The sequence below is a fragment of the Thermobia domestica genome, chromosome 4 (genome assembly GCF_964235325.1).
Source record: "Thermobia domestica chromosome 4, izTheDome1.hap1.1, whole genome shotgun sequence".
NCBI classification, from domain to species: Eukaryota; Metazoa; Arthropoda; class Insecta; order Zygentoma; family Lepismatidae; genus Thermobia; species Thermobia domestica.
The window spans coordinates 30472572-30499087 of NC_137457.1; the positions used below are offsets into that span (position 1 = coordinate 30472572).

The 26516-nt window shown below is 35.9% G+C and overlaps 1 protein-coding gene across 1 annotated transcript in view; it reads right to left on the minus strand.

The window, feature by feature from the left end:
* Positions 1 to 17276: 17276 nt before the first annotated feature.
* Positions 17277 to 26516, minus strand: part of LOC145683809 (uncharacterized) — a 44809-nt gene continuing 35569 nt past the window's right edge. Inside the window, exon 3 of the mRNA XM_081755399.1 lies at positions 17277 to 18891. Coding sequence (XP_081611525.1) covers positions 17278 to 18849 — 1572 coding nt within the window. The 5' untranslated portion in view covers positions 18850 to 18891 and the 3' untranslated portion in view covers position 17277. The remainder of the gene's footprint in view (positions 18892 to 26516) is intronic.

The following is a 26516-nucleotide window of genomic DNA, read 5'->3' on the forward strand; positions in this document are numbered from 1 at the left end:
TATCGATAATACATTAAATACTATGGCTTGAATTATTATAAATATAATCAGATGCAATACTTCTATTATAAATGGCGTAAAAGTTACTTTACTAAAAATTATGAAAATTAACGGCATTTGTATTAAAATATAAGTAAATGTTTGCGCAATAGGGTTGGTAACATCGTCATGTGACCTTAACAACAGTGGAGTAATTATTCTTTTGTCGACAGTTGAGGCTCATGTTTGTTGAGTTCAAGCAAGTACGCCGTTTAGTGACTTCTTGAAAATTGCAGTGGCGCATAAATACACAGCAGAACATCGTGTAAAAATGCAGTTGTGGTGGAAACATGATATAGATACAACCTAAGTGCAGAAAGGTTTTCTTCTAAATTTCCTGATGGGTCTTTACTAACACGATAACAGTATGTGCACACTGAACGAGAAATTTGTAACAACGGGAAGTGTTGCTGATGCGCCAAGGTCTGAACGGCCGAAAGGTGTGTGCATGGGAGAAACAGACAGTTAGTCGCTCAAATATTAGTAAAAAGTTCTTATAAATCAACAAGAGAAACAGAAAGGCAATTGAAATAAACCGTATAAGTACGTGACGAACTTAAATTTTGTGTATATAAACTGACTTTTGTGTCATCCTGCACATTAAAACTCGACAATGTCCATTAAAAGTCTTCTTGCGTCTCGTATCAATTCTTATGTTGAGGATTCTGCTTTTTATTTCGAGGCACGATGGTTCTATACTTCTGTTCAAATCTAACATCAAAAGCGTTATGATGGCCGATGGTACTGTCACGTTCTGTCAATTATTTTGCTCTTCATCTAATGGCCAATATTCATTTGCTTATTTATTTTATTTACAAACATAATTGCAGATACAGTTGAACGCCAGTTTACATTGGAATATCTTACAATTCTAAGAGATGATAACATAAGATAATAATAATAATAATAATAATAATAATAATAATAATAATAATAATAATAATAATAATAATAATAATAATAATAATAATAATAATAAGTAATAACAAGAAAGGTTGACAATAGCTGACCAGATTTATCCATTAAAATGACGTCGTAGTGCAGTTATATGCAGTTTCAGAATTAAATAAATCTACGGGTGTATGTGATATTTCATTGAATAACTTAGGAAGTCTGTAAGTCGTACTATATGAAAAAGATGTGTGTTACGTGTTTATCTTAATAGAATTCGGAAATACAATTCTGAGAGTAACATTTCGGATCTGATCTTGCCATGTGTGAGTTTGTAGAGATATTTGAGGTTACCTGATTTTATGACGAGTGTAAGGTAATTGAATATTTTGTGTTCGTAACAGTTCGTGTTTTGTCATCGCACGTGTGCGAGGTACTCTGAAACGTACTATTGCCGGGAAGAAGTTTAGAACAGTTTAGCCGAAATAAGTTTCTAGGAGCTGCCATTGTCCAGATAGGTGAACAATATTCCAATTTAGGATAAATTATTGCCTTGTAGAATGTTGCTAAGGAAGAGAGGTTCCGTATCTCTGTTAATGTGTACGAAAGTTCTAGAAGACGCATCGATTGTTTAGTGATGGTGTCCATATGTTCTGAAACTGTTAGTTTTGTGTCAAAAGTAACTCCGAGATCTTTATGACTATTGACTCTCGTGATGGGCGAGAGTCACTGTTGAAGTGTTCAAGTGTCTTGTTAGGGGAAGTGTAGTTTTTAGAACTGTAACTCAACGTGGGAGTCATTTCTTGTATGGTCAGCTACTTGTTCAGTTCGCAGCAAAAAGCCTGCAACATGAGCATGTAAGTTTATTGTGAAACGACGAAGTCTTTTGCTCCAAAATAAGTGTGTAAGAGAGGACGCCGAGGTTTCATCTGGCGTGATTCGTGCCACTTAGACGTTATGTTGATTCCCTGCGCTGTTAGGCGTAGTTTCACAATAAACTTACATGCTCATGTTGCAGGTTTTTTGCTGCGGACTGTACAAAGCAGTTATTTATCAGGGCGGATTGTCCTTAGGAACATCTAGTGCTATAATGGCCGTTATGTTTGTACACAATATCCAGACAGAACGCTGAGTGTTATATTCCTGCCGTTCTTCACGTTCACTGCTGGCGGGGCAATTAAAGCAAGCATGGCTATTGACGCTGCAGGAGTTATTTTTGGTTGGAAGCTTTTTGATCGCGTGGACCACTTGGAAGGAACTGCATTTGGAATAGCATGATATTATTGGGGAAATAGGTATATTTGGCAAAACCGTTTATCTGTTTTGCATGCGTGGCTTAAATTGCGAGGCCCACCATCATAATGAAGACTATTAAACTTATTATTATTATTATTATTATTATTATTATTATTATTATTATTATTATTATTATTATTATTAATGTACTCAGGGTTCCCTCTCGTCCTGGAAATCCTGGAAATGTCCTTGAATTGACTTTGTCCTGGAAACATCCTGAAAATATCCTTCAAAATGCATTTCTGTCCTTGAAATTTACAGAAATACTGAATGTCAGATTCTTCTTTCATCCACTAGTCTGTCAACCCATTCTTGGATGCTGTCTTCCTGGCAGTATCCCACAGAAACTGCTTTGCACCAATATCAATCCTCCATAATCAGTCTATTTTCGCAACAGTACTTACTTTTCGGTAAAATTTCATATGAATGCTAGACAGGTAGTTAGAAGACGTAGTGGTAGCTGAAAGAGCTCTGGAAATGTGGCCATGTCTGGCAAGAGTTCTGAACCAAAGTCAAGTGCATTCCAGTGTTTGAAAATTGTTTGTGCTGATAGTCTAATGCAGTGTAAGTTCCACTTTTTGTGTTTGTAACTACTCTCTCTTAAGACCACTCCTTCAGCTGTACCAAAGTGATGAACCTCTGCTTCCATTCCTAGCTAAAGATTTGTGTGAAGTTGAAATGAAAGTGGCATGCATAATCATCCAGAAATCTGCTGCTGCTAAACTATCACAATTCACCCCATCAAAGAGTAACATGGTGAATGCATCAAATGTGGACTTGGGATTTGCAACTTCACAAAGTCTCCGTAGTGCATGCGAAGAGGGGAACGTTACTGAGAGGGAAAACTCCTGTTTAGAGTTGAATGCCAGACATTCCTGTGCGAATTGCTGTTGTATGTCTTACAGAAGAGTCCACTGAAATATAGACTTGTGAGATACGTTACATGTCTAGATCCACATAGTGTGTCATCCATAAAGTTTCGTTGTGTCCTTCAATCACTGTTGGAGAAGAAATGGGCTACACCCAAAGAATGCGATCAGCTCTTGGTTTTGTATGGAAAATTTACTGAACAGTTTACAGATGCACTTGCTGGGTATAAGTTGGACCCTGAGAGGCTAGATTGTTTTTACACAAAACTGTTGGATGGTTGGGAAGAATTTGAAGATTTGTTGTTAATCATAAAGAAGCTTCTGGTTTTGTCTCATGGACAGGCTGCTGTCGAACGAGGCTACAGCATAAATAAAGATCTGTTTATTGAAAATGTGAAGTAGAAATCATTGGTCGGTTTGAGATTGGTGTATGGCAACATTTCGCATAAAGACACACCACGAACATCAACATCACGAAAGAAATACTGCATCATGGCTTCCATGCAAGGTATCACCATAAGGCAGAGCTGGAGAAAATGAGGACTGTTGAAAGAGAAAGTTAAGTGAGAGCAGAAGTCTTGCTTTACTTTATTGATAAAGTCAAATCTTTCCGTAGAGTATCCTCGCTAAAGAAGAAAGAGATCATGTCTATAGATGAGGAAATCACACACCTCCATACTCAGTTGAAAAACTTGTAATATGATTCTTTTTTCCCCTAATTATATCAGTCACACTGCCACACAATGAATATGCCACGCACGAAAAGTAGATTTTTGTTGTTTGTAAATTTGTTCGGTGCACAATTAAAATGTCATGTAGAAAAAATTAAAATACATGTGCTGGATGTGGGTGGATCACGTGGCTATAAGGGGAGTTGGAAAAAAACAAAACACGTTACGCTCCGGTTTGTGTATTTAATTATTGTGTGTTAATACTGTACTTACATTATTATTCACTGCATAAGCTACTGTGCTTTTCATTTCATAGTTGTGAGTTTTGAACCTACAGTTGCAATCCTGTTATATCTTCCTGTGTCGAAGTCCTAGAAAATTGGTAATTTGTCCTGGAATGTCCTGGAACTTTTTTGAGGAAAGAGTGGGAACCCTGTGTACTGTTAAGACGTGGAGAAAGGAAAGCGTTTGATTGAATGTATTTGCAGTACGGGGTGAATCACAGTGGTAACTGGTTACGCAACAGTTATCATAATGGTTGTTTCTAGTCGAGAACACAAAGATTTGTAAAATTAACGATGATTCCTTGAGCTGACATCAACGGAAATCGAACCTGTGGAAACTTCAAACACAATCCTCAACACTTTTTTTCATCTTTGTATTGTATATTCACCAATAATTGCTATATTTGCTCACTTTTGAGATGCATTTACGATACGAAAGCAAGTAAAAATTCACGTAGAGCCAAATAACTACATTCAGCATAGATTTATAACATCGAAACATTTCACAAAATCATTCTAATCCAGCGATTGTTCGATTCACATCTGTTTAGTTTCATTATTATTTCTATTCTCGCACCTTTTAGAAAATATTTTAGCAATTTCTCGTCGCAAATTTAAATATTACTTGCTTGGACAGCAATATATTTTGTATTTAGTATAAATGATATAAAAATAGCAACAAATTTTAGACATTGATATATTTCGGCAATATACCAGTGGCGGGACATTATATTTTTTTAAAAAATAGATCATATCTAAATTATCTACATATCTGAACAAAATTTACCTATTAGACCTGCTTTACACTATGAGATATATCCTAGGACTAATGTTACGACATATCTCGTAGGAAATCCTGCCCTTTTGTGCCGTACACGTGAATATTTTTTCCTATTTCACATCCTCAGAAGAAGTACCAGGTCTCACAAAGCATACTCGGCCAGCAATGTTTTCCAGAGCCTTCTGCTTTGCATGTCTGTTGTGTTAGAGCGTTGACTTTGTATTTAAAATGTATGCTTCTCGTATGCACTAATAAGTGCGCAAATAGCATCTTTGCTGGCGGGGAGAAAACAAATTTGATTTCACTTTCTCTCACCTGATGTCGCTTAAATCGAAATTTTACGAATTTTCTTTCCGAAATAGAGCGTGCTCTAAACAAGAGAAATCTCATAGGATCGTTCAGAACGTAGGAATGACATTCAATTTGATGACATACATTTTGAGATTTTGACTCTACGAAAAAGAGTAAGAGACCTCCTACCTAGTATCTATCCTATAGTGTATAGTAGGCCTTACGTTATTTTTTGTGCTTCAAATATATGTATTCAACCTTTCGTTACCGTGGTTTCCGGAAGAATATGTATTCTATTCTTCTTAGTGAAGGATTATTCAGTCTTCTCAATCGTGACTGTCCATATTTACAATTATTTTAATTACCATCCCTCACTCTGAGAATCTTCGTAATGCATTACTGTTGCAACGTAAAAGAGATATTCTGCCGGAGAGAATGTAACGCAAATCTTCGTGACTGCACAATGCTTCTAACTTGCAATTTAGGACCATTTAGACCAGTCGAATTAGATACCTCTCGTAAACATAATTAGTAATGAATTTTTCTCTTCACAGGATTGTTGTAATAGTGGTCCTAATCAATATACTAAAAGTCCTGAATGATCCGCCTTGTGCCAACTCCGTCATCTTGCAAAATGGTGGACGATCTCAAATCTAAATTCGGTTTTCGTTAAAATTTCTCAAAAACGGTTAATTTTAGAAAGAAAATGAACTAGACCATTTTGAAAGAGCAGAAAATTTCCTATTAGATAGAGCTTTTACATTTCTCCTAAAACGTAAGCATTTTATCACCATCCACACGGCATTTCTGGTGAGGTGGTGTGTGGTCAGCACATCAACACCCCTCGAGATATATTTGTGATTTTCTTCCTTACTCGTAAGTAATGGAATTTTCTCTTCACAAGAGTGTTGTAATTCTGGTCCTCATCAACATACTAAAAGTCCTGAATGATGTGACTTGTGCTAACGCCGACATCTTGGATAAGTGGCGGACGATCAGGCACCTTCATTCGATTTCTGGCCAATTTCTCTAAAATGGCTAACTTTAGAAAGAAAATTACCTGGACCAGTTTGAAAGACTAACAAATATTCTATTAAATAGAACTTTCATATTTTTCTTCAATACTCATGGCTCTCCAGAAATTGTGGTCAGTTTTCCTGTCTTGTAATTATAAATCAGCTGAAAATTGTCTCTGTTACCGAAATATTATATTTTTATAGGATAATTATTCATCTCGAATTGACTTTTTACTATAAAGGATGAATTGTAGAATATTTCTTAAGTGTTTGAACGAAGAGAAATGTTCCCTTCCTTATCTAGTCAAATCATCTTTGCTAAGAAAGATATGTTTTCCGCTTCGTGATTTATAAATCCCAAGCGCAGATATTACTTCTGATGTTTGTAAAGCCTGTTTCCACACTACCTTTACCATATTAAGAGGTGAGGCCAATTGGCTTTTTTTTTTTTTTTTTTTTTTTTTTTTTTTTTTTTTTTACGTGGTGTCTCCTGGAGGCCTAATCCACGAATGTAATCGTCATTCTAATTTCCATGTTCATTCTCATCATCCATTATTTCTATTGTGGGTTGATCACTACATTCTATGCCGCTGCAGTAAGTGCATATCATCCATGCTCTTTTTGCATAAACAACGACATTCACAACTTTTTATGCAGGAGTATAAAATTAGTACAATTAATTCGCCAGGTGCCGGGATTTGAGTCATTGGGCTAGGTAGAAGTATGATTCCATGAGCTTCCCATCCCAATTTTTCTGGATCAAGTTATTTCCCTCTCCATAACTGCACTTGATGGAAAACCCTTAACATGTGCATGGAGGCTGCATCTGAAGTCGGAGAATTTTCCAACTCCACCTCGATTTTCCTTTTAGCGATTTCTCTGTTAAAACATTTATACCTGTAGTCATGAAGATATTTATCTGATTTGTCAGCTCCGTATAATACAAGGACGAACACTTCTCCTGCTTCACAAATCTCATTCTTGGTAGCATCAGGATTATTGAAGATACATCTCGAATGTCTTATCGCTTGTTAAGTAGTGCAATTTTCTTGATTTTTCCTTTGTGAAAGAAGGTTGAAGTCGTGTCAGAATCAGAACCACTTACAGCATCAGCGAACAGGAAGTGTTCTTTGAGGTTAGGGTGCTTCTCCTTCTGTTGCGTGGCAGAGTACGTTTTAGCGAGTACATTTCCTCTTCTTGATTTTACGAAGATATCCACTGCTGAAGGTACCATCTGCACTGACACCTGTCGATAAGAATAATAATTCCTTGCAAATGGACAGTGTATTTCAAGCCAGCTCATAAATATCTTCGTATCTTGATCATAGTTTTCCCATTCTTGTTTCTCCGAGATCAACATGTTGACTTACTGTGACCGGCCTTACATTGCAAAATTCCTTGAAGCTTTCAGCCGTCTCAGATGATACTGGTGCTCCTTGTATCCACTTCGGCACAACACTTTCTCACACTTTTCTTCCTCGACTGAGACCTCCAACTGTTTTCATGGTTCTCATAAGCGTTTGTTCAATAGTCATATCGGTCCATAGCCTAGCCCACAATTTGTCTGCTCCTCTGACTACAAAACTTCTCATGAATGCTTCCATCTCCACTTCGGTTAACTTCGTATGAAGAATGCTCACATATTGAAAGTACATTTGACAAGATTTGGCATATGCTAAGTAACCAGCAGCGTGGAAGAACGACATCATTTGTTTCACACATATCAAATGCAACTACTAATCACTCATCTTTCTGCATTTATGAAGTTCTTTAGAATAGTCACCATATGGAAGTATTGTATTCAGAGTTTTGCAGTTGGTCCCTTTTCAGTTGTCGATGTAAGGCAATCTTGAAATTTGTTTAAAAGATCCTTAACTGCTCCAGAGCCATTAACGGATTAGTAAGTACCTAATCCATTGATAGCTTCTTTGTCAATGTTTGATATTTCTACTTTCCTCTAATCGGGAATGTCTATGTTGTTCAGCAAAATATGTGCCGATGCTCTTGGTGTTAATAAATGAGCTCGAACAGTCCTTGCGTAATACTGACCAGACATCATTTTATCAATTGGATTTGTAGTATAAACAGTGGTCCATAATTCCTTCAAACCGCTGCCTGACATGATGTGTCCGATAGCGACCATGAAAGACATTAACATATGGAAACCTCGAAGTCGCACCGTGATGTTAGATAAATCTGAAAAGGAAACTACGATATCACATACTTTTGCATATAGTGGCTGATCGAACGTCACAAAACAATGTTTTGCTTTATTTCTTGGGACACTTTGGAAGCGTAGTAAAAGCGTTTATTGTGTCGTAATTGCTTGCTGGCATGTGCACAAATGGCAGAAATTGGCCTTTGGTAACTTCATAAGGTATATGTTCCGTTATCTAAAGATGGCAGCCACTTACCGCACATTCAAAGCACGCCACTACAATCAGTCATCGGATTATTTAATTCAGTTGGATGAAAAACGTGTAGATCTTGTACAACCATTGCTCGTAAGCCCTCGTCTATATCCCTGTAAAAATACATTATTGGTATACTTTGAGTAGATTCAAGAATTTCTAATGATAATGTAGATTTTGACCTCACCATGGTCTACGATGATCCTTCGGGTTTCTAAAAATATGGACTTTAGTTTAAGAGTTGAATAATGATCAATGCAATGAATCCCAAACACATTTCAATAATCCTGCAAAAGTGACATTTTTTTTTTTTTTTTTTTTAGCAAATTTATAATTTGATCCGAAAAGTGGTCATATTTTTTAGAGATTGCTACCTTTTGCGAGAAATGTAAAAGTTCTATCTAATAGGAAATTTTCTGCTCTTTCAAGTTGGTCTAGTCCATTTTCTTTATAAAATTAACCGTTTTTGAGACATCAGCCGAAAACTGAATAAAGTTGTGTGATTTTCCAAGATAGCGGAGTTAGCAGAAGCCGGATCATTCAGGACTTTTCGTATGTTGATTAGGACCACTATTACAAAAATCCTGTGAAAAGAAAAATTCATTACTAATTATGTCCACGAGCACCATAATACGAGAATCCTAATTCGACTGGCGTAATTGTTTTGGGATACATTTACAAAGTTGTTAATTGAGAAATAATTTCATTGTTATGGAAATGAAATATAAAATAAGCTAATAGGGCAAGATAAGAAGTGTACACAACTACTCTGAAAACTGACATATACTATGAGCAAGGTGTCTACTGATACTTGAGATACTGGAAATACTAAAATTGTATTGAAAATTATTGTGTATTACTAGAGAAATGTAAAAATTCCATTTGAGACTCTTCAAAGAATGGCAGCCCCACCATTTGGGTTGATGGTGATAGGGCTAACTGACTAAACATTGAAAGACTAGGTAATTTAGAAAATAAATTAGTAGTGTTCATAATATAAGTATTTATGTGTTGTTTTATTTGCAGTTTCTATTCATCTAATATTTGTAAAGTGTCGAAACAGTATCACATTTAAATTGTAAGCATGAACATTAAACATGTCACTCTTTGATGTGATTAATTGGTTTTCTATTTAACAGTGTGTCTGTGCCAAATGTAATACAAGGTTTTTTTTTCTTTTTTTTTAAGTCTAAACGTGTATAATACAGTGAACCAGAGCAGGAATGGGATGTTTGTGAAGGGTGAGTGGAGGGCAACACATACATGTACATACTGAGGTAAGTATGGATCACCACGGCAAGCATTCTGGGGGAAATAATGTCCAGAAAATACTTCTTTCTTTCTTTCTTTCTTCGATTTTAACCAACTATAAAGGTAACCAAGAAAGTTCTGTCGTTTTTTCACTCACCACCTTCGAACATCGATATGTCACCTAAAACGTACAGTCCGCAGCAAAAGATCTTCAACATGAGCATATAAATTTATTGTGAAACGACGAAGTCTTTTGCTCCCAAAAAATTGTATAGGGGAGGATGCTGATGTTTCTCCTGGCGTGATTCGTGCCACTTAGACGTTATGTTGATTCCCTGGGCTGTTAGGTGTAGTTTCTCCTGGCGTGATTCGTGCCACTTAGACGTTATGTTGATTCCCTGGGCTGTTAGGTGTAGTTTTACAATACACTTACATGCTCATGTTGCAGGGTTTTTGCTGCGGACTGTACCTGGAAGATCAAACGTAGTCCCCATCAGCATCGACAGCCTCCTGCCAACGTTCTGGAAGGCCATGGATTCCATCGCGGTAGAACTTGGTGGGCCGTGAAGCGAAGAAGGTATCAAGTGCATTTTGTACTCTACTAAGGATTTTAACTGACGTCCTCTAAGGTGATTGTCCAATGGTTGGAACAGGTGATAATCGGATGTTGCAATGTCCTGGGAGTATGGCGGAAGCAATAGGAACTGCCAATAAATGAATCGAGTCTTACTTGAAGGATAGGTGTCAGATAGTTCAAATTACGAACGAAAGTAATGACAAAATTCATAAGTTTAGTAGTTATAAAAGTACAATACTAACTGGTGTACATCAAGGATCAGTGCTTCGTCCATTGCTCTTTCTTATGTACATTAATGATTTGACACAAGAAATGTTGCCTAATAAATGTTTCATTTGCTGATGGCACCCATGTTATTATTACAGGTAACGCACGACATCATATTGAATATAATCTAAACACTGCATTTTTACGATTAAGTAACTGGTTCAGTAGCAATAAATTAGTTTTAAACAATGATAAAACTTGCTTGCTTAATTTTTATTATCCTCTTCAAAATAAATTTATTCCTTATGCAAATAACAAAATAGTAAATAACAAAATAGTAATGCATAAATAACAAAAAGTCGACGTTTCTATTTCAACTAAATTTCTTGGTGTCATCGTTCGTTCGAAACTAACTTGGAATGAGCATATTTCCCAACTCAACAAACAATGAAGTAGTATTTGTTTCGGCCTCCGTAGACTAAGAGGTAATGTCACAATAACTTACGGTATTATTTTTTTTTGGGGGGGGGGGTTATTCTACTGAATGTATTAGCACGTTTCGCTTACAAAAGAAAGTACTAATGGTTGTGTTTGGATTGTCACCAAAGTCTTCTTGCAAGCCTATCTTTCGAGGACAAAAAATATTACCATTACACCTTGTGTGTATCTATATAAAATTATCTTGTTCACCGTAAGTAACAAACACTTATTTATTGAAAACAGTAACGTTCATAAGTACAGTACTCGATTCGTTAATAATTTGCATGTTATCCCCCAAAATTTCTGTCTTTTTTTTTTTTTTTTTTTTTTTTTTTTCAAGAAAAGCGTATATATCAACTGTACAAAAATTTTCAATAAGTTACCTGACTTTCTAAAGCAAAACAAATCACATTCTAGGTTTAAATCTGATCTTCACAAGTTCTTAGTAGATAAGTGTTACTACTCGGTAAATAAGTTTTTTGAAGACAATGTATAAATGTTCTTTGTTAATTATGTTATGGATGTGTAAGCTTATAAAAGTCATAATTATGTATGTATTACTCTATTTGTAAGTTTTTTTTTTTTTTTTTAATTTTAAATTTTGACAACTGTATGCCTACTCAAGAATACTCTTATTTGTATGCAAAACACACATAAATAAATAAATAAATAAATAGTGTTTCCCATCCAAGGCATAGAATGGTGCCCTAGGTCATCCTAGCCACGTGGGGCGTAGCGTTATTCTGTAACAGGAGGACCTCTGTTATTCAGAAGTGCTGGCTCCAGAGTTTTTAGTTTTTCTTGAACACGGCTCAACTGCTGACATTACACAGTTGCATTCATGGTGGAAAGACTACAAAGTGGTTGCATGCGCATGTTGCCTGGAGCGCTGTCGTGGCTGTGACGTCATTTGGTTTGCAAGAGAAAACGGGGAGAAGCGCGGCTTTAAGTGACAAGTGGAAATTCTTTGTTCTTTTAAATGATATCGAGAATGCCTAACTGTGCAGTGTGCGGCTGTAGTTATTATTATAGAAAAACTAAGGGAACTAATATAAAATACTTCAGATTTCTTCAAAAAGAGGGGGAATGTCTCCAGAAATGGATTTTAGCTTGCAGGAGACAGGACAAAATAAACCTAAAATAAAATATGGTAAGTTTTACATAAAAGTAATAAATAAATGCAATGTTAAATGAAATTATAAAAAAACGATTTCATTATGTAGTTTCTTTTTAGTATTAATAGTATGTAATAATAGTATATAGGGCTACAGTAGCTTGTGTTGATTCTGCATACAAAAATCCAATAGTACGATTTAAAAAGACGAACTTTGAGGCAAGACCCGGATTCGAAATCACAAGGGAGGGGAACCGACAGAGGTGATCATTTCTATCATCATTTCCATAAGATATTGAGACAAAATTTACCCCACAGAGGCAGGCATGTAACTCGAGAAGGGAAGCACGATGATTTAGGAGGCTTACCTCCCTCGAGTTAGGCAAATGGAGAGCATTGAACGCGGTAAAGTAGTTCAGGTCCCATTTCATTCTGGAGGTCTGCATTCCCTGAAACCTCGGTGCTAAATCGGGACGTTGCACTTCAAATTAACTAACGAATGGAAGGTTCGTAATAACGATTAACGGTTACAAAGATATATAACAATGTATTAGATCAAGAGAATAAAGTATCCACCTACCATGGCAGGGCAACATTGTCGGGACATTTTTACACTCAGATTTTGAAATTTTTGTTCATTTTAATCATAACTTTGGATAATTACATATACATATTTAGGGGCCCCCTCCAGAATTACAAAATTAAGAATGACTGCAGTAAATTTAAAAATATGGTAGATTCTCAACTAATCAAGGAAGCACGGTGGCTCAGTGGCAGAAGGCTCACCTCTGGTGCAAGGGATGCTGGTCCGCTTCTCGGTCAGGTGAGTTTCTGGTGGACAATATCGTGTCCGTGAGTTTCTCGGGGTACTCCCGCATTCTCATTCCACCAAATTCCACATAGTCATTCACTTGCATTTATCGTTTGTCTTCTTTAGTCGACGGGACAGAAAAGAGAAAAGTTATCAAGAAAATTATATAATTTTATGGTTTATATGTTTTCTAGTCTAGCTGTAACACCCCTACATCGTCTTCACCTACGCCTAGTATTTTGTTTCTTGCTTGAAATAGTCACGTTGCTATTTCTTTGTTTGAGGTGCTTTGTATATACATATTTATTTCTATATATTTTAGAGCACAATAGTATATGTAACGTTTTATATCGTACAAATGTTTAATAATACAGTTTGTTATGGCGTAAATTTTGACACTAATATTCAGTGAACTGTCAGTTTCACCAAACCTTTTGTTCAAATACAAATTCTATAAATAAGCGATCAGCGATTTCAAATAAGATGATTTTTTTATAAATCAAAAATGAAAACGATGTTTAAAATGTTAAATACGTGCGTCCCTGCTCAATAAAGTTTTTAACCTCCCCTGAGATTCTGACTAAACTTACATAGGGGCAACGTCTTAAAAAAAAAAAAAAAAAAAAAAACTGTCCAAGCATAACGAAAATATACGTACGTGCATTTCTGTTTACGAAAACCATGAATTCTCCTTTGAGATATTCTCAAAATTTATATGGGGTCATCAGTAAAAGAATTCTCTTTCAAGCAAAATAATAATAACAGTAAATCAAAACCGATCAATGTGTTACGAAAATATACTTGAGCATACATAAATATATAATAATGAAATGCATTAACAACCAGGCCTATACATACTCGAGTGTATTACTTCAGATGTTTAAAAAAGAAAAAAAGAAAGAAAAGAAAAGAAAGTAAAAGCAGAAAATATAGTGAGTAATATTGGTTTGTTCAAGCTTCAAAGTTGCTTAATATGAACTGATATTGCTCTTTCTTTTGCTATTGTAAATATCTTGCTTTGAATTAACTTAGCTTAACATTGATTGCATTACGTTTATATAATTATTGTTTGTACTAAAATTTTTACTTCGTTGAAGATCACTATAAATAGAAGAGAAATTTGCGTGTAAGATACCAGCGAGCAAGCGCTTGTTGAAAGTTCATCTGACTCTCGCTGGCCACGTCTGAGACCAAGATGACGTCATGCGCCAGAGCGACAAGAATGTAGCACTGCATTGCATCCACCTTGTAGTTTTTCCACCTTGTAGTCTTTCCATTGATGCTCTGACCAGCTGGTAGCAGTTTCCGATGCACGATGCCGCGAGCAGTCCACCAAATACACAGGAGAACCTGCTTCTAGTGCAGTGCTGGTTTCGGCTGTTTCGGAACCGGTTGATGGGATGCTAACCAATGATGACGGCGCCGTGGAGCTTCGTCATTACCCACTTCTCATCACATGTCAATACCCTGTCCAGAAATGGCTCTTTCCTAAGACGAAACAGCAAAGAAACACAGGTGTCTGCTCGCGTTGCCTCCTGGCCCGGAGTTGAATCATGTGGGACCCATCGACCCAACTTATAGTACTTCCTAAGTTGATGGAGGTGCTCCCGAATCGTTTCTTTACTCACACTGAATTGTAGTCCAAGTTCCGCACATGTCTGACCACTATTTGCCTCAATTGCTGCCTGAAGATCTTCACTTTGTACATGTGTTTGTTTTCCGGGACGTGGTGTGTCTTCGAGTGTTTCGTCACCGTCCTTCAACTTGTTAAACCACTGATTCACTGTCCGCGTAGTCATGACACTCTCACCAAAAGCCTGGCATATCGTCCGCTCCGCTGCAGCGGTGTTTGAAACCAGTTTGAACTTGTACAGCATACACGCCCTTATGACGCTCTGTGGAGGTCCCATGTTCACTCTGTCCTTACGCAAGTTCACGGTGTAACTGAACAGCCACAACCAGGTAGTATGTTGGATATACCCACACCAACAACTGATCTTCGCCTTATCTCCATTTGCATTCAACTCACGGTATTTGCCAACGGAATTTTCCACGAAAAGCAACAGAACTTTCTTGGTTACCTTTATAGTTGCTGTGCATTCTTTCTGTTAAGATATTGAAAGAGACTTTGCTTTCTTAACATATTTTATAGGGTATTAAAACACAAGCACAACATAACATTCTATGTGGCACTCGTGTATTTTTTCAATTCACCATAGTAATCTGGAAATTTTTCTATCAGGATACTGGAAATATTCAAGTCAACTCCAGTAGACACCATGGCTAGTAGTTCTTGCAATCATATCACAAACTTTTAAACAGCCTACTACTCTTGTTGCTGTATTCAACGAAATTTCGTATCAAAACTTTTCATTTTTATACAGTTTGAGGTCACGATCATTAGCACTAAACCAACAATACGTTTGACGGTCACGCTAATTTTAACAGCATCCGTCTCTTTCCATTGAATCTAATGAAAGAAGATTGTAGAGTTAGGCATTTGATTACCGTAAGCCAATAACTGAATTCAGCAAGAATCTTGTGATATATGCACATACTGCTCCAACAGAGGATTTACATTTATTGCCATGTAATGCACATGAATTTAAATACATGCCACTATTTGTAAAGGGATTAGGCATTCCTTTTCTGCCTCCTTCCGCAGCTCTCACGATATTATAGCAGAGCCATCAAGAAATGGTCTCTGAAATTTCGTATCACGAGGGAAAATGCAGCTCGTACTTTGATGCTAGTGTTAGCAACTGTTTTATACCATTAAGAAAACTACCATAATAAATGCACCGAAAAAACTTTGACACGTAAGTAGTGGCAACGCCGGTGTGAGCTCTGAGAGACCTTCGCTTGCTGGCTCGTCTATAATATATTAAGATAACCGGATGTAAAGTCCATAGCCAGAATGCTGTTTTATTATTGTTATTTTGCCAAGCTTCGTCAAACCAACAAGTATGAAGAACTACAATTTTCTCATTGCAATGAAGACGACTCCACTGTATCATAACAAATATATTAGTTAATAAATTAATATTTGTGTAACTGGTGGTAGAGCGTTCACTTCTGGTGTATGGGGTCCTTGGTTCGATCCCGGTTCGCCCCAAGTGAGCTTTGTGGTGGACCAACACCGTGCGCGTGGATTTTCTCGGGGTTCTCCCACTTTCTTCATCCCAGCATTTCCTTTATTTTTCTCATCATCACGGTCTCCGTTAGCCTAGCCAGCATAATCATAGGACGTAAATATTTCATTTCATTTTACACAGACACTCTGGAATGTAGTGCTACCTGTAGCTTCTTCAGATAACATAAATATTTTATTATATTCTATTCACTTCAGAACCATCAACATCCTGATTCCAAACGTACAGATGGTGATCAGAAAATGGAAACACCTGAACGAAATTGCAACTTACCAGATTAATATGGTGTCGGACCACCTTTCGCCTTCAGAACAGCCTTGATGCGTCGTGGGATGGAGGCATAGAGGTCCTGAATGGTAGCAAGTGGAATTTTACACCATTCCTCGTGCAGGGCATCGGCCAGTTCTGTGAGAGAGGATGGAGGTGGAAATTGTCGCCGGAGTCGTGTTTCCAAGACGGACCACAGATGTTCAATTATGTTTAGATCTGGGGATTGGGCGGGCCAGGGGAGATGTTGAACTTCATCCCGATGTTCCTCAAACCACGCTGCAACAACGCCAGCTGTGTGAATGGGTGCATTATCATCCTGGAAGATGGCGTCATTATCCGGGAACAACATCCGGACCATAGGATGCAAGTGGCCTCCTAAAATTGCGACATAATCGTTGGCAGTGATGCGTCCGCTAAGTGTGACCACAGGACCCAATGAAACCCATGATATGACGACCCACAGCATCACCGAGCCACTGCCATGTTTCACAGTTTTCCATGATTTTCCCGTGTGTTGTGTAGGCCATCATCACCTTCGACACTGTCCCACGCGACACACCTAACACAGTAGCCACTGCCGTCACACTCACTCCACATAACCGCGCACCAACAATTTGCCCTCTTTGAAAATCTGAGAGGTCTCCCATTTTACACTACATTCGTCTGCTGCAGCCACTGGATACTGCTGTTCCACTGCGCCTGACGTAGTATGGAGATCAACCTAACACACCATCACCAGCGGTCCGGCGCTGCGGGCACCACGACACCACTGCCAACCCATACATCTGACGTGTTGCCAACTACAGGTATTTCCATTTTTCTGATCACCATCTGTATATATGAAATAATGAAACTTTTGGCGTTTTCTAATCTATTTCTTCGTAAATATGATATTCGGAACAGGACGAATCTGGGTATTCACGATGTGATGTACGTTTCGTTCTATTTTCAGAAAGTCCCTTCTGTTCTGACAGATAAATCTTTTGAGCTTTGTTAACGTTTTCGCTATACTGCGTTGGATCAATATAAGAACCTTGAGCTGAACTTGCGCTTGTGTAAACGTCAGCTTGAAATGATCGCGGTTCAAGATATGAGGTTTGTGAAATGGCATCTGGAGGAAGATTATAATATGGTCTTGGGTTTCTAGGAAGACTGGGCGTTGGGGAATATCGAACAGTTGAATGTATTGGTTCCTCCGGTTGTTTCCATAATAACGTAGCAGCCACTTTTTCAATGAGTTCTAGATCACGCTGTCTTTGTTCTTCTTTAGCAGAGCGATGCACTTTGCAAATAATTACTGCAATTATAATGAAGGCAGCACATACTCCAAGAACTATATATGCTATATGTGAACTGGATATAATTATTGGAGCTGAAGTTGGTTCAGCGTGTCGTGGAGCGATTATAATTGTACGTGTTAGCTCTATTGTTGCACCTGTGTTATATCTTAGTTCAGTTGATGAAGTTAAAGATTCAGTCGTGGACGTGTCAGTAACAGGTAAAATTTTTGGTCTATGTTTAGTTTCTGAACTTTTCGAAAATTCTGTTGGAATAATTTGAGTACATTTATTGTACTTGTCAAGTGTTGGAACCTCACTGAATGTCGAACACGTTTCATTTTTTAGTAGTATACTATTAGAAGATATTTTGTGGTTTACAGGACTTGGCATTGGTTCTGAGCACAACATACTTACATCATTTATAGCATCCCAACTTGCTCCGGAGCCATTATTTTTATAGCATTTGTCTCCAATAACACATATCTCGTTCGCACTTTTCCATTGTTTCATGCGATTGATGCTACAGTTACACACTAATACATTTCCAATAATATTTAATTGTTGTAAATGGACCATAGTTTGAAATATTCCAGGATGCAGAGTTTTCAAGTGGTTGTTCTCTAAATTTAAGTATCTAAGATTTTCCATATTAGCGAAAGTCTTTGTAGATAGTTGAGAAATGTTGCAGTTGCTTAAAATTAAAGCGACCAGTGACGGTATTTTAAGGAACGGTCCATTTTTGGGTGGCTGTAGTTGTGTATTATTATGTAGGTCCAAAGTGTGCAAACATCCATTGTCCGTAAATGTGTCAAGGTATATTGTTCGAATCAGATTATCTCTCAGCACTAACTTCTGTAAGTTCTTAAGGCCACTAAATGCCCTTCTGTTAATATAATGTATCTTGTTAGAAGACATAATAATTTCTCGGAGATTTGAAGTATTTTCAAAAGAATTGTCCTCTAATGACTTTATGTTGTTCACGGAGAGATTAAGCTTTTCAGTATTTGTATCATACATTTTTGGAACTTCATCATGTTTCCCGTCGCTGCAATCTATGTCTTTGTTGCTGCATCTACATTTGTCTGGACAAGTGCTTTCCACGATGGTTGATATTACAACTAGCATTGTAAAATTAATTATATTAAGTCTTCGGAACATTTTCCATAACTCCTATGCACTTGGCGTTTAGTCACATCATACCTGTAAACAACAACAAAAAAAAAAATCAAATTTTAAAATGAATATCTATATTAGAAAAAAAAAACGGACAAGACAAGAATGATCAAATAAAACAAGACAAAATTTTATCTTAATCGTTTTAGGATTTCCACTTTTTGAGGTAAATTTTAGACTTTCAGTCAAACAGCTGCTTCCTTATTATTTATCGTAGGATCATGGTTCATATCTCTATTTTTCTTTCTTTTGCTTTAGAATAGAGCATACTTTTCAATGGCACCACTTGTTTCTCTGTTCTATACAACAGAAAAGGGAAAATCAGGAAAAGCTGGGAGAGTTTTTTTCGAAACTTTTCTTTTAAGTTTTTGCACCCCTCTTGCCCGGACCTAGGTTCACGTAAGGATCTCAAAAAAAAAAAAAAAAAAAGTAACACAATCCGTATGAAAAATTTTAGTCTAATATCTTGGAAACTACGGGCGTGAAAAATTTTTGAAATTTGCCTTAAGAGAATAAAAGCAATGTCACGCCTCTCCGCCCCCACTTGGCGCCGCCAAGTTGACCATCCGGTTTCAAAACGCATCTTGATGTTCTTTGGTTCATGGTTGACTTGACCAACGAAAATACCGGCTTAAATGCCTGCTCTGGGAACTAAATAAGCGGTCAAAGACAACACTAACTATGGTAACAAAATTTACCATTATAACTCAGCTATAGAAACTAAAAAAAAAATTCTCCGACTTTTCCTGCATCAGCTAACGTCGTTTCGTATTTGCTATTGTTCAAGAATATTTTCCATCTAGCGAGAACTGGCAACAGTGAAAGGAAGTCAAAAAAAAAAGTGAAGGTAAATGGTGACGAGTGGAGTAGTAGAACAAATTACCGATGGCAAAATTATTTTAAAATGAAGTATAAAATTGACTTTTTGTATTCTGCTAAAGAATAACTTCATCTATAGTGAAATCCAAACAAAAATTCATAAAGAGAACAATTTAAACGCAGAAAGATTTGTTATTTTGCCCACATATTAAAAACAAACGAAAGAACAAAGGAATCACGTGTGTTAATAATATAGTTATTTGTGGTTTATTGGAAAGAAAAGTTTTAGTGTGTGAAATTTCATATAATATTTTGCCCTATTTCTCATCAAAATACACACATATATATATATTTCATTATTTGTTTGTTAAAATCTTGTGTGAAGTTATATTATTAAGTAAAATTGCAAGAAGTGATTACTAAACGTATCAGTGCAAATATCTGAATATGCTCATAGCATTATAGTAAAGGATACGTCTGAAAGATACATACTTTTATTGTACCAAAGTATAAGTTTAACCATATTTTTCAGTAAAAAAAAAAAAAGTCATCGATTAACAAGGTAGGTTACTCGATATTCTGTAATGTATGGAATTCTTCACGGTGTATAAAGAATAATCTGCTTGACATGGAAAGACTTAATTCATCAATTCCTAATATTTTGACCGACATATAAGTGTTCATATTTTATATGCAATAGTGTGGAAGCCTTAGAGAGCAAAGGCACAAGTACTATTCATATGCTATTATTTATGCAAAAGAATGTTGTTATACATGTATTAATATGTTAACTGCAGAAGTAATCAACGAGGTTGTCCGGAAGTAATACTCTATTGAGAGGGAATTATAGTACCTTTGACGGGTTTTACTTCAGGATAAATTCGAGATACTTCTAACAACATTTCAGGCAACTGGAATTCTTCAGACCATTTCAAGGTAAGCACTGTTAAATGTCAGATATTAATCAAATACTTTTTTGAGCCCTTCTGACTACTACAAGTACACAGGATTATAATACGTTTTTAGACTTAGCTGTTTTCTAGCAGCTACAGAATAATACTCCCCTGGACCGGGCTGCTTCACCGCAGCTACAGAATGGCTTTCCCTCAAGGGACCACACTACGACCGTTACAGAAAGTATCGTGCTCAGTGTGCAATTAAAGAGTGTTATTCAGATATAAACAAAATATACCCCTGTGTACAATATAGTAGTACTATGTGCACAGTAGTAAACAACTAGTGTTGAAGAAAAGTATATTAACATTGTTCTTCCTTGTATAGCTCTAGTAGTCAAAATGAGTGAACATAAGGAAATGTCTTTGGAGACATTGATGCGAGCTATTGAAAATATAGGTAGCAAAGTAGAAAGTAACAATAAAGAATTTCAAACCCAAGTGGTAACGTTGGGTAATACCTTTGAAAAAATGTTAATACAACACAGTGAAAAATTGTCAGAAGAAATCGGAGATAGAGTGAATAAATCTTACGAAAAAATTAAGCAAGAGGTGAACGCAGTTAAGTTAGCTTGTGAAAAGAAATGTGAGGAAATGACATCACTATTTCAATCGCACATAGACGACCACGAAAATAAATTAGTACAGGTTAACCAAACAGTAAATCAACTACAATCAGGCATGCTTTCCTTAAACAGTAATTATGACCATGTTTTAGGGAAGTTAGGTGAAGTTATCCAAACCCAAGAAAGTTTGCAGGTTACATTAGATCGGGTTACGCCTAAAATAGAAATAGTGGAAAATGATCTGTTACCGGTACATAAGCAATGCGCTTTACAAGAGAAGCAGTTTTGTCAGTTGCAGGGTAAAATCACAGAAATTCAAGAAATGAGCAGAGTTGCTCGTGAAAACGCCTTTCAAGCACAGAAGTCTATAGAGAATGTAAGTTCGTATGTAAACCAAAGAATAGATAGAATCGAAAAAGAAGTTAGGAATCTACAACCATTGACTAGCGATAAGAAAGTTAAAACATTTCCTGATTCAGGTTATGACTTTCCATTGGCAGAAATCAGAAAGGAATCTGGTGAAGATACTGTTAAAGATAATACTCGTCAATAACAGAACAGATACAAGCGAAAGTGACTTAGAGTCAGTCAGTTCAAAAGGTAGTGACCAGTATCAAAATTCTTGTAGTAATGTAAAAAAGAAACGTAAACGGGTAGAAAAGAGGATGAGTATTAAAAAGAGGGATCTAGATACCTTTTACAAATTTTCAGGGTACGAAAACGACCTTACTGCTACTAGCTTTCTGAAACTTTTTTCCGATGATGCTAGAATGATGAATATTCCTTCTCATCAATATCTAGAGGTAGTTAGATATTTACTCACAGATTCAGCTAGGAACTGGTTTGACAGTAATTGTACGTCTTTTAGTTCCTTCCATGATTTCGAAGAGAATTTCAAAAAAGAATTTCAAAACGAGCAAGTTCAGGCAAATAAGTTAGTCACACCGCAAAGCAAGCATTACGATTCTAGGAGCGATGGAAGTGTATATAATTTTGTTTCTGATAGAGTTAGAAAAATAAGAGAAATTAATCCAAATATATCTGAACCACTTGCTATTAATATGGTGATAAATCTTATACCTAATTTTTTCAGAAGACAACTTACCACATTGAATACGTATACTTTACCTACAGTATTACCTGTTATTCAAAAACTAGAAGCTATTCCCCGTAACGATAATCGCAATAACAATTATCAAAAATATTTGAAAGTCAATAGGATCTCTGTAGAAAATCACAGTGACCAAAATACCACTAAGAAACAGAAACATAACGTAATACAGGAGGGTAATGGTAAAAATCAGAGTTACCGAAAAGTCAAAGAAGATAGAAGTAAATGGAATAGAGGTTATAATAAGTATAACAGACGGAACAGCCAGAATGATCGAAAGGGTTGTTGTTGCAATTGTGAAAGAAATGTGGTTAGTGATCAGGATGAACAAGCTAAGTCATCATTACCTACCGAAAATTTTGATAGTGAAAATTACCCGAATAGAGGAAATTTAAATAATGTAGGACAAGTGGCATCCCATGTTACGCAACTCCAAGACAGGAACGTTTCCCAAAACACAGCATTTACTCATTCATCTGTTGTTAGTTCTTCTCCTGTATCAAATAGTCAAGTAAGGTTCCAGCACCCAAACTAGTTCCACCCTGTGTGGAGAATGCGCATAACAGGGAGAACAAATTCCATTGTAATTCAGACGTTACTAAAGCACTCAATCCAACCCATCAGACTGTATTTGTGAAGATTAATAAAAGTTTAGTTAATGTAGTGCAATGGGATGAAGAAAGTATTTCCGAAGATGAAACTTGTGAACAAAGTAGTAGTAATACTAACTCTCCCATTGGTACTGCGGAAAGAGCTGTGAAGATTTTTAACAATGAGTTATACGCTCTCTTAGATAGCGGAGCATCAGCCTCTTTACTTACCTTCGAAACTTGGAAACAAATTTCTAGTATTGTTTCACATGCCCAACTTAAGGCAACAGCTCATATAGTGCTAGTAGATTACACTGGTAAACGAAACGAGATGATTAAAGGAGAAGTAACCTTGGGTGTAGAAATTGGTCCTTTAAGTTTTGAAGTTAGATTTCTAGTTGTAAGTGACCTAAATTGTAAGTGTTTGCTAGGGCGAGACTTTCTTTCGTTAGCCAATTGTCGCATGGATTTTCGAGAGAATACAGTAACACTAGGTCATGACCACAATATAATTAAGGTAGCTATGAAAGATAACTTCTTGGAAATGAGGTGTAATTCTCAAGGTGAAAACAAAGCAAAATCATCTATAAAAATTTTAACAAAACACAATAAGCATGGCGTTGCAAGGAGTGAGGATGTAAACAATTCTAGTGTTAGTAATCCATCCTTAACATTTAGGTATAGTGACGATGAGGACGAAACTCTTTGTAAAGTAAAAATTTCAAATTGTGCAGTAGTAAAAAAAACTGAGTAATATGAAACATCAGTTAGAAAAGGAATGGGTTGAACAGATAAAAGAAAGAGGTAAGACTTATGATTCATTTAGGAAAAAGTACCAATTTAGTAATATCAGTATTCACATGTTACAAGAGATAAATTCGAACGAAGCTAGTGAAAATAAATTTTTGTTTGAATTTTATGGGAACCAAGTTGATGGTCTTGAGAAAGAAATAAAAAGACTCCATATAACGAGTAAGCCAGAAGAAAATAACTCATTTTCTGAAAATATTTGTAATGTGAAGAATGATTCATACCCTTCAGTAGAGGATATCAAAAGTAAAGTCAATGAGATTTCTCATCTGGAATTACATGAGAAACAGCAATTATATGAACTTCAGTTAAAACACAAAAATGTCTTCAGTAACTTTCCAGGCAAATGTAATAAGTATTCATATACTATTGATGTTGATACGGAAGAAGCTATCGTAAAACGTCAATATCCGTTACCTTTTAAATACAAAGCGAATATTGAAAATCAAATAAAGGAATGGTTAGATTGCGGAATCATAGAAGAGTGTGTGTCTCTCCACTGTCATCCTTTATTGTGTGTTGCAAAGAAAAATACTAATAAACTTCGAACTGTAGTGGACTTAACTGAATTAAACAAACACGTTACATTGAAACAGTTAAAAGTGAACAAAATTGACGATTTACTTTTAAAGTTTCAAGGAGTTAAATATGTTGCCTGCATTGACTTTGTGAATTCGTACCTTCAAACACCCATTAGTGAAAAGAGCAGATCTTACACTGCATTTTCGTGGATTGGGAAGATGTATCAATTCCTTCGCGTACCGTATGGGTACATAAATGGCGCTGCAGCTTTTACTATGTGCCTGCAGACTGTTTTAGGAACTGGCTTAATAGACAAATTAGTAAGTTCTTCAACTTATATCAAGGTCCTTATATATGTCAAACTAAAGTATCTGACAAAGTATTCAAATTAGTTGACTCTCTTACAGGAGAATCACGAGGTACTCACTCAGTAGACAGAATGAAAGTGTGGAGACCCACACAGAAAACCAGACAATTATGGTTAAATTTAGCACTCAAACATGTAAGTGAACCTATTCAAAGTTTAACGAAACAAAATGCATTGAATTTAAATAGTAAAGAACCAGAGACAATTATTCATGTAAGCTCATGCAATTGATTAACGTAATGTGATCCTTATTTACCAGTATTTGTGTCAAAATATTTCTTGTAAGAAATTAAAGTTGAAACTGCTTAAAAATCATTTAAACAAACGCGTTTTCTCCAATTTATAGACGCTGATATATGTGGATTACCATATTAAACAGATGTTAATATGCATTGTGTTGTGACTTTAATGTCATGTTTATATGTATGTATTGTCTTTGAATATTTTGTGCATCTGCTTGAATTTTTTAAAATCTATTAGTGTAATTTTCTATATTTGATTTTGTTTGTTGTTTTGACAAAGTACATATCGAGAGAACATCAAGTAAGATTTGTGCATTCTAACAAAAAGTTTAGATGTTTAAAACTGTTTAACTGAACAATGTAAAAAAAAATGTATATTATTCTGATGAACGATGTAGCGAAAGTTCCTACTGAAAAGATATAAAAGTCAAAGAAAATATTTAGAGATTGTTTGGATCGTTGATGTAACGATACAATTATACATACATATTGTATTATAAAGTATGTTCAGTTCAAAAGTTATGTTAAAGTGTCAAACTTGGTATTATTGTGCAAAACTACTATCCAAAAAACAGTAAACATTTTTGTTTTAAACCAGGATTCTTGAAAAATTGTTTACGTCCGAACATTTTTCATTCCCGTCGTGCGCCAATATAACTCAGCTATAGAAACTAAAAAAAAAAAAAATTCTCCGACTTTTCCTGCATCAGCTAACGTCGTTTCGTATTTGCTATTGTTCAAGAATATTTTCCATCTAGCGAGAACTGGCAACAGTGAAAGGAAGTCAAAAAAAAAAAGTGAAGGTAAATGGTGATGAGTGGAGTAGTAGAACAAATTACCGATGGCAAAATTATTTTAAAATGAAGTATAAAATTGACTTTTTGTATTCTGCTAAAGAATAACTTCATCTATAGTGAAATCCAAACAAAAATTCATAAAGAGAACAATTTAAACGCAGAAAGATTTGTTATTTTGCCCACATATTAAAAACAAACGAAAGAACAAAGGAATCACGTGTGTTAATAATATAGTTATTTGTGGTTTATTGGAAAGAAAAGTTTTAGTGTGTGAAATTTCATATAATATTTTGCCCTATTTCTCATCAAAATACACACATATATATATATTTCATTATTTGTTTGTTAAAATCTTGTGTGAAGTTATATTATTAAGTAAAATTGCAAGAAGTGATTACTAAACGTATCAGTGCAAATATCTGAATATGCTCATAGCATTATAGTAAAGGATACGTCTGAAAGATACATACTTTTATTGTACCAAAGTATAAGTTTAACCATATTTTTCAGTAAAAAAAAAAAAAAAAAAAAAGTCATCGATTAACAAGGTAGGTTACTCGATATTCTGTAATGTATGGAATTCTTCACGGTGTATAAAGAATAATCTGCTTGACATGGAAAGACTTAATTCATCAATTCCTAATATTTTGACCGACATATAAGTGTTCATATTTTATATGCAATAGTGTGGAAGCCTTAGAGAGCAAAGGCACAAGTACTATTCATATGCTATTATTTATGCAAAAGAATGTTGTTATACATGTATTAATATGTTAACTGCAGAAGTAATCAACGAGGTTGTCCGGAAGTAATACTCTATTGAGAGGGAATTATAGTACCTTTGACGGGTTTTACTTCAGGATAAATTCGAGATA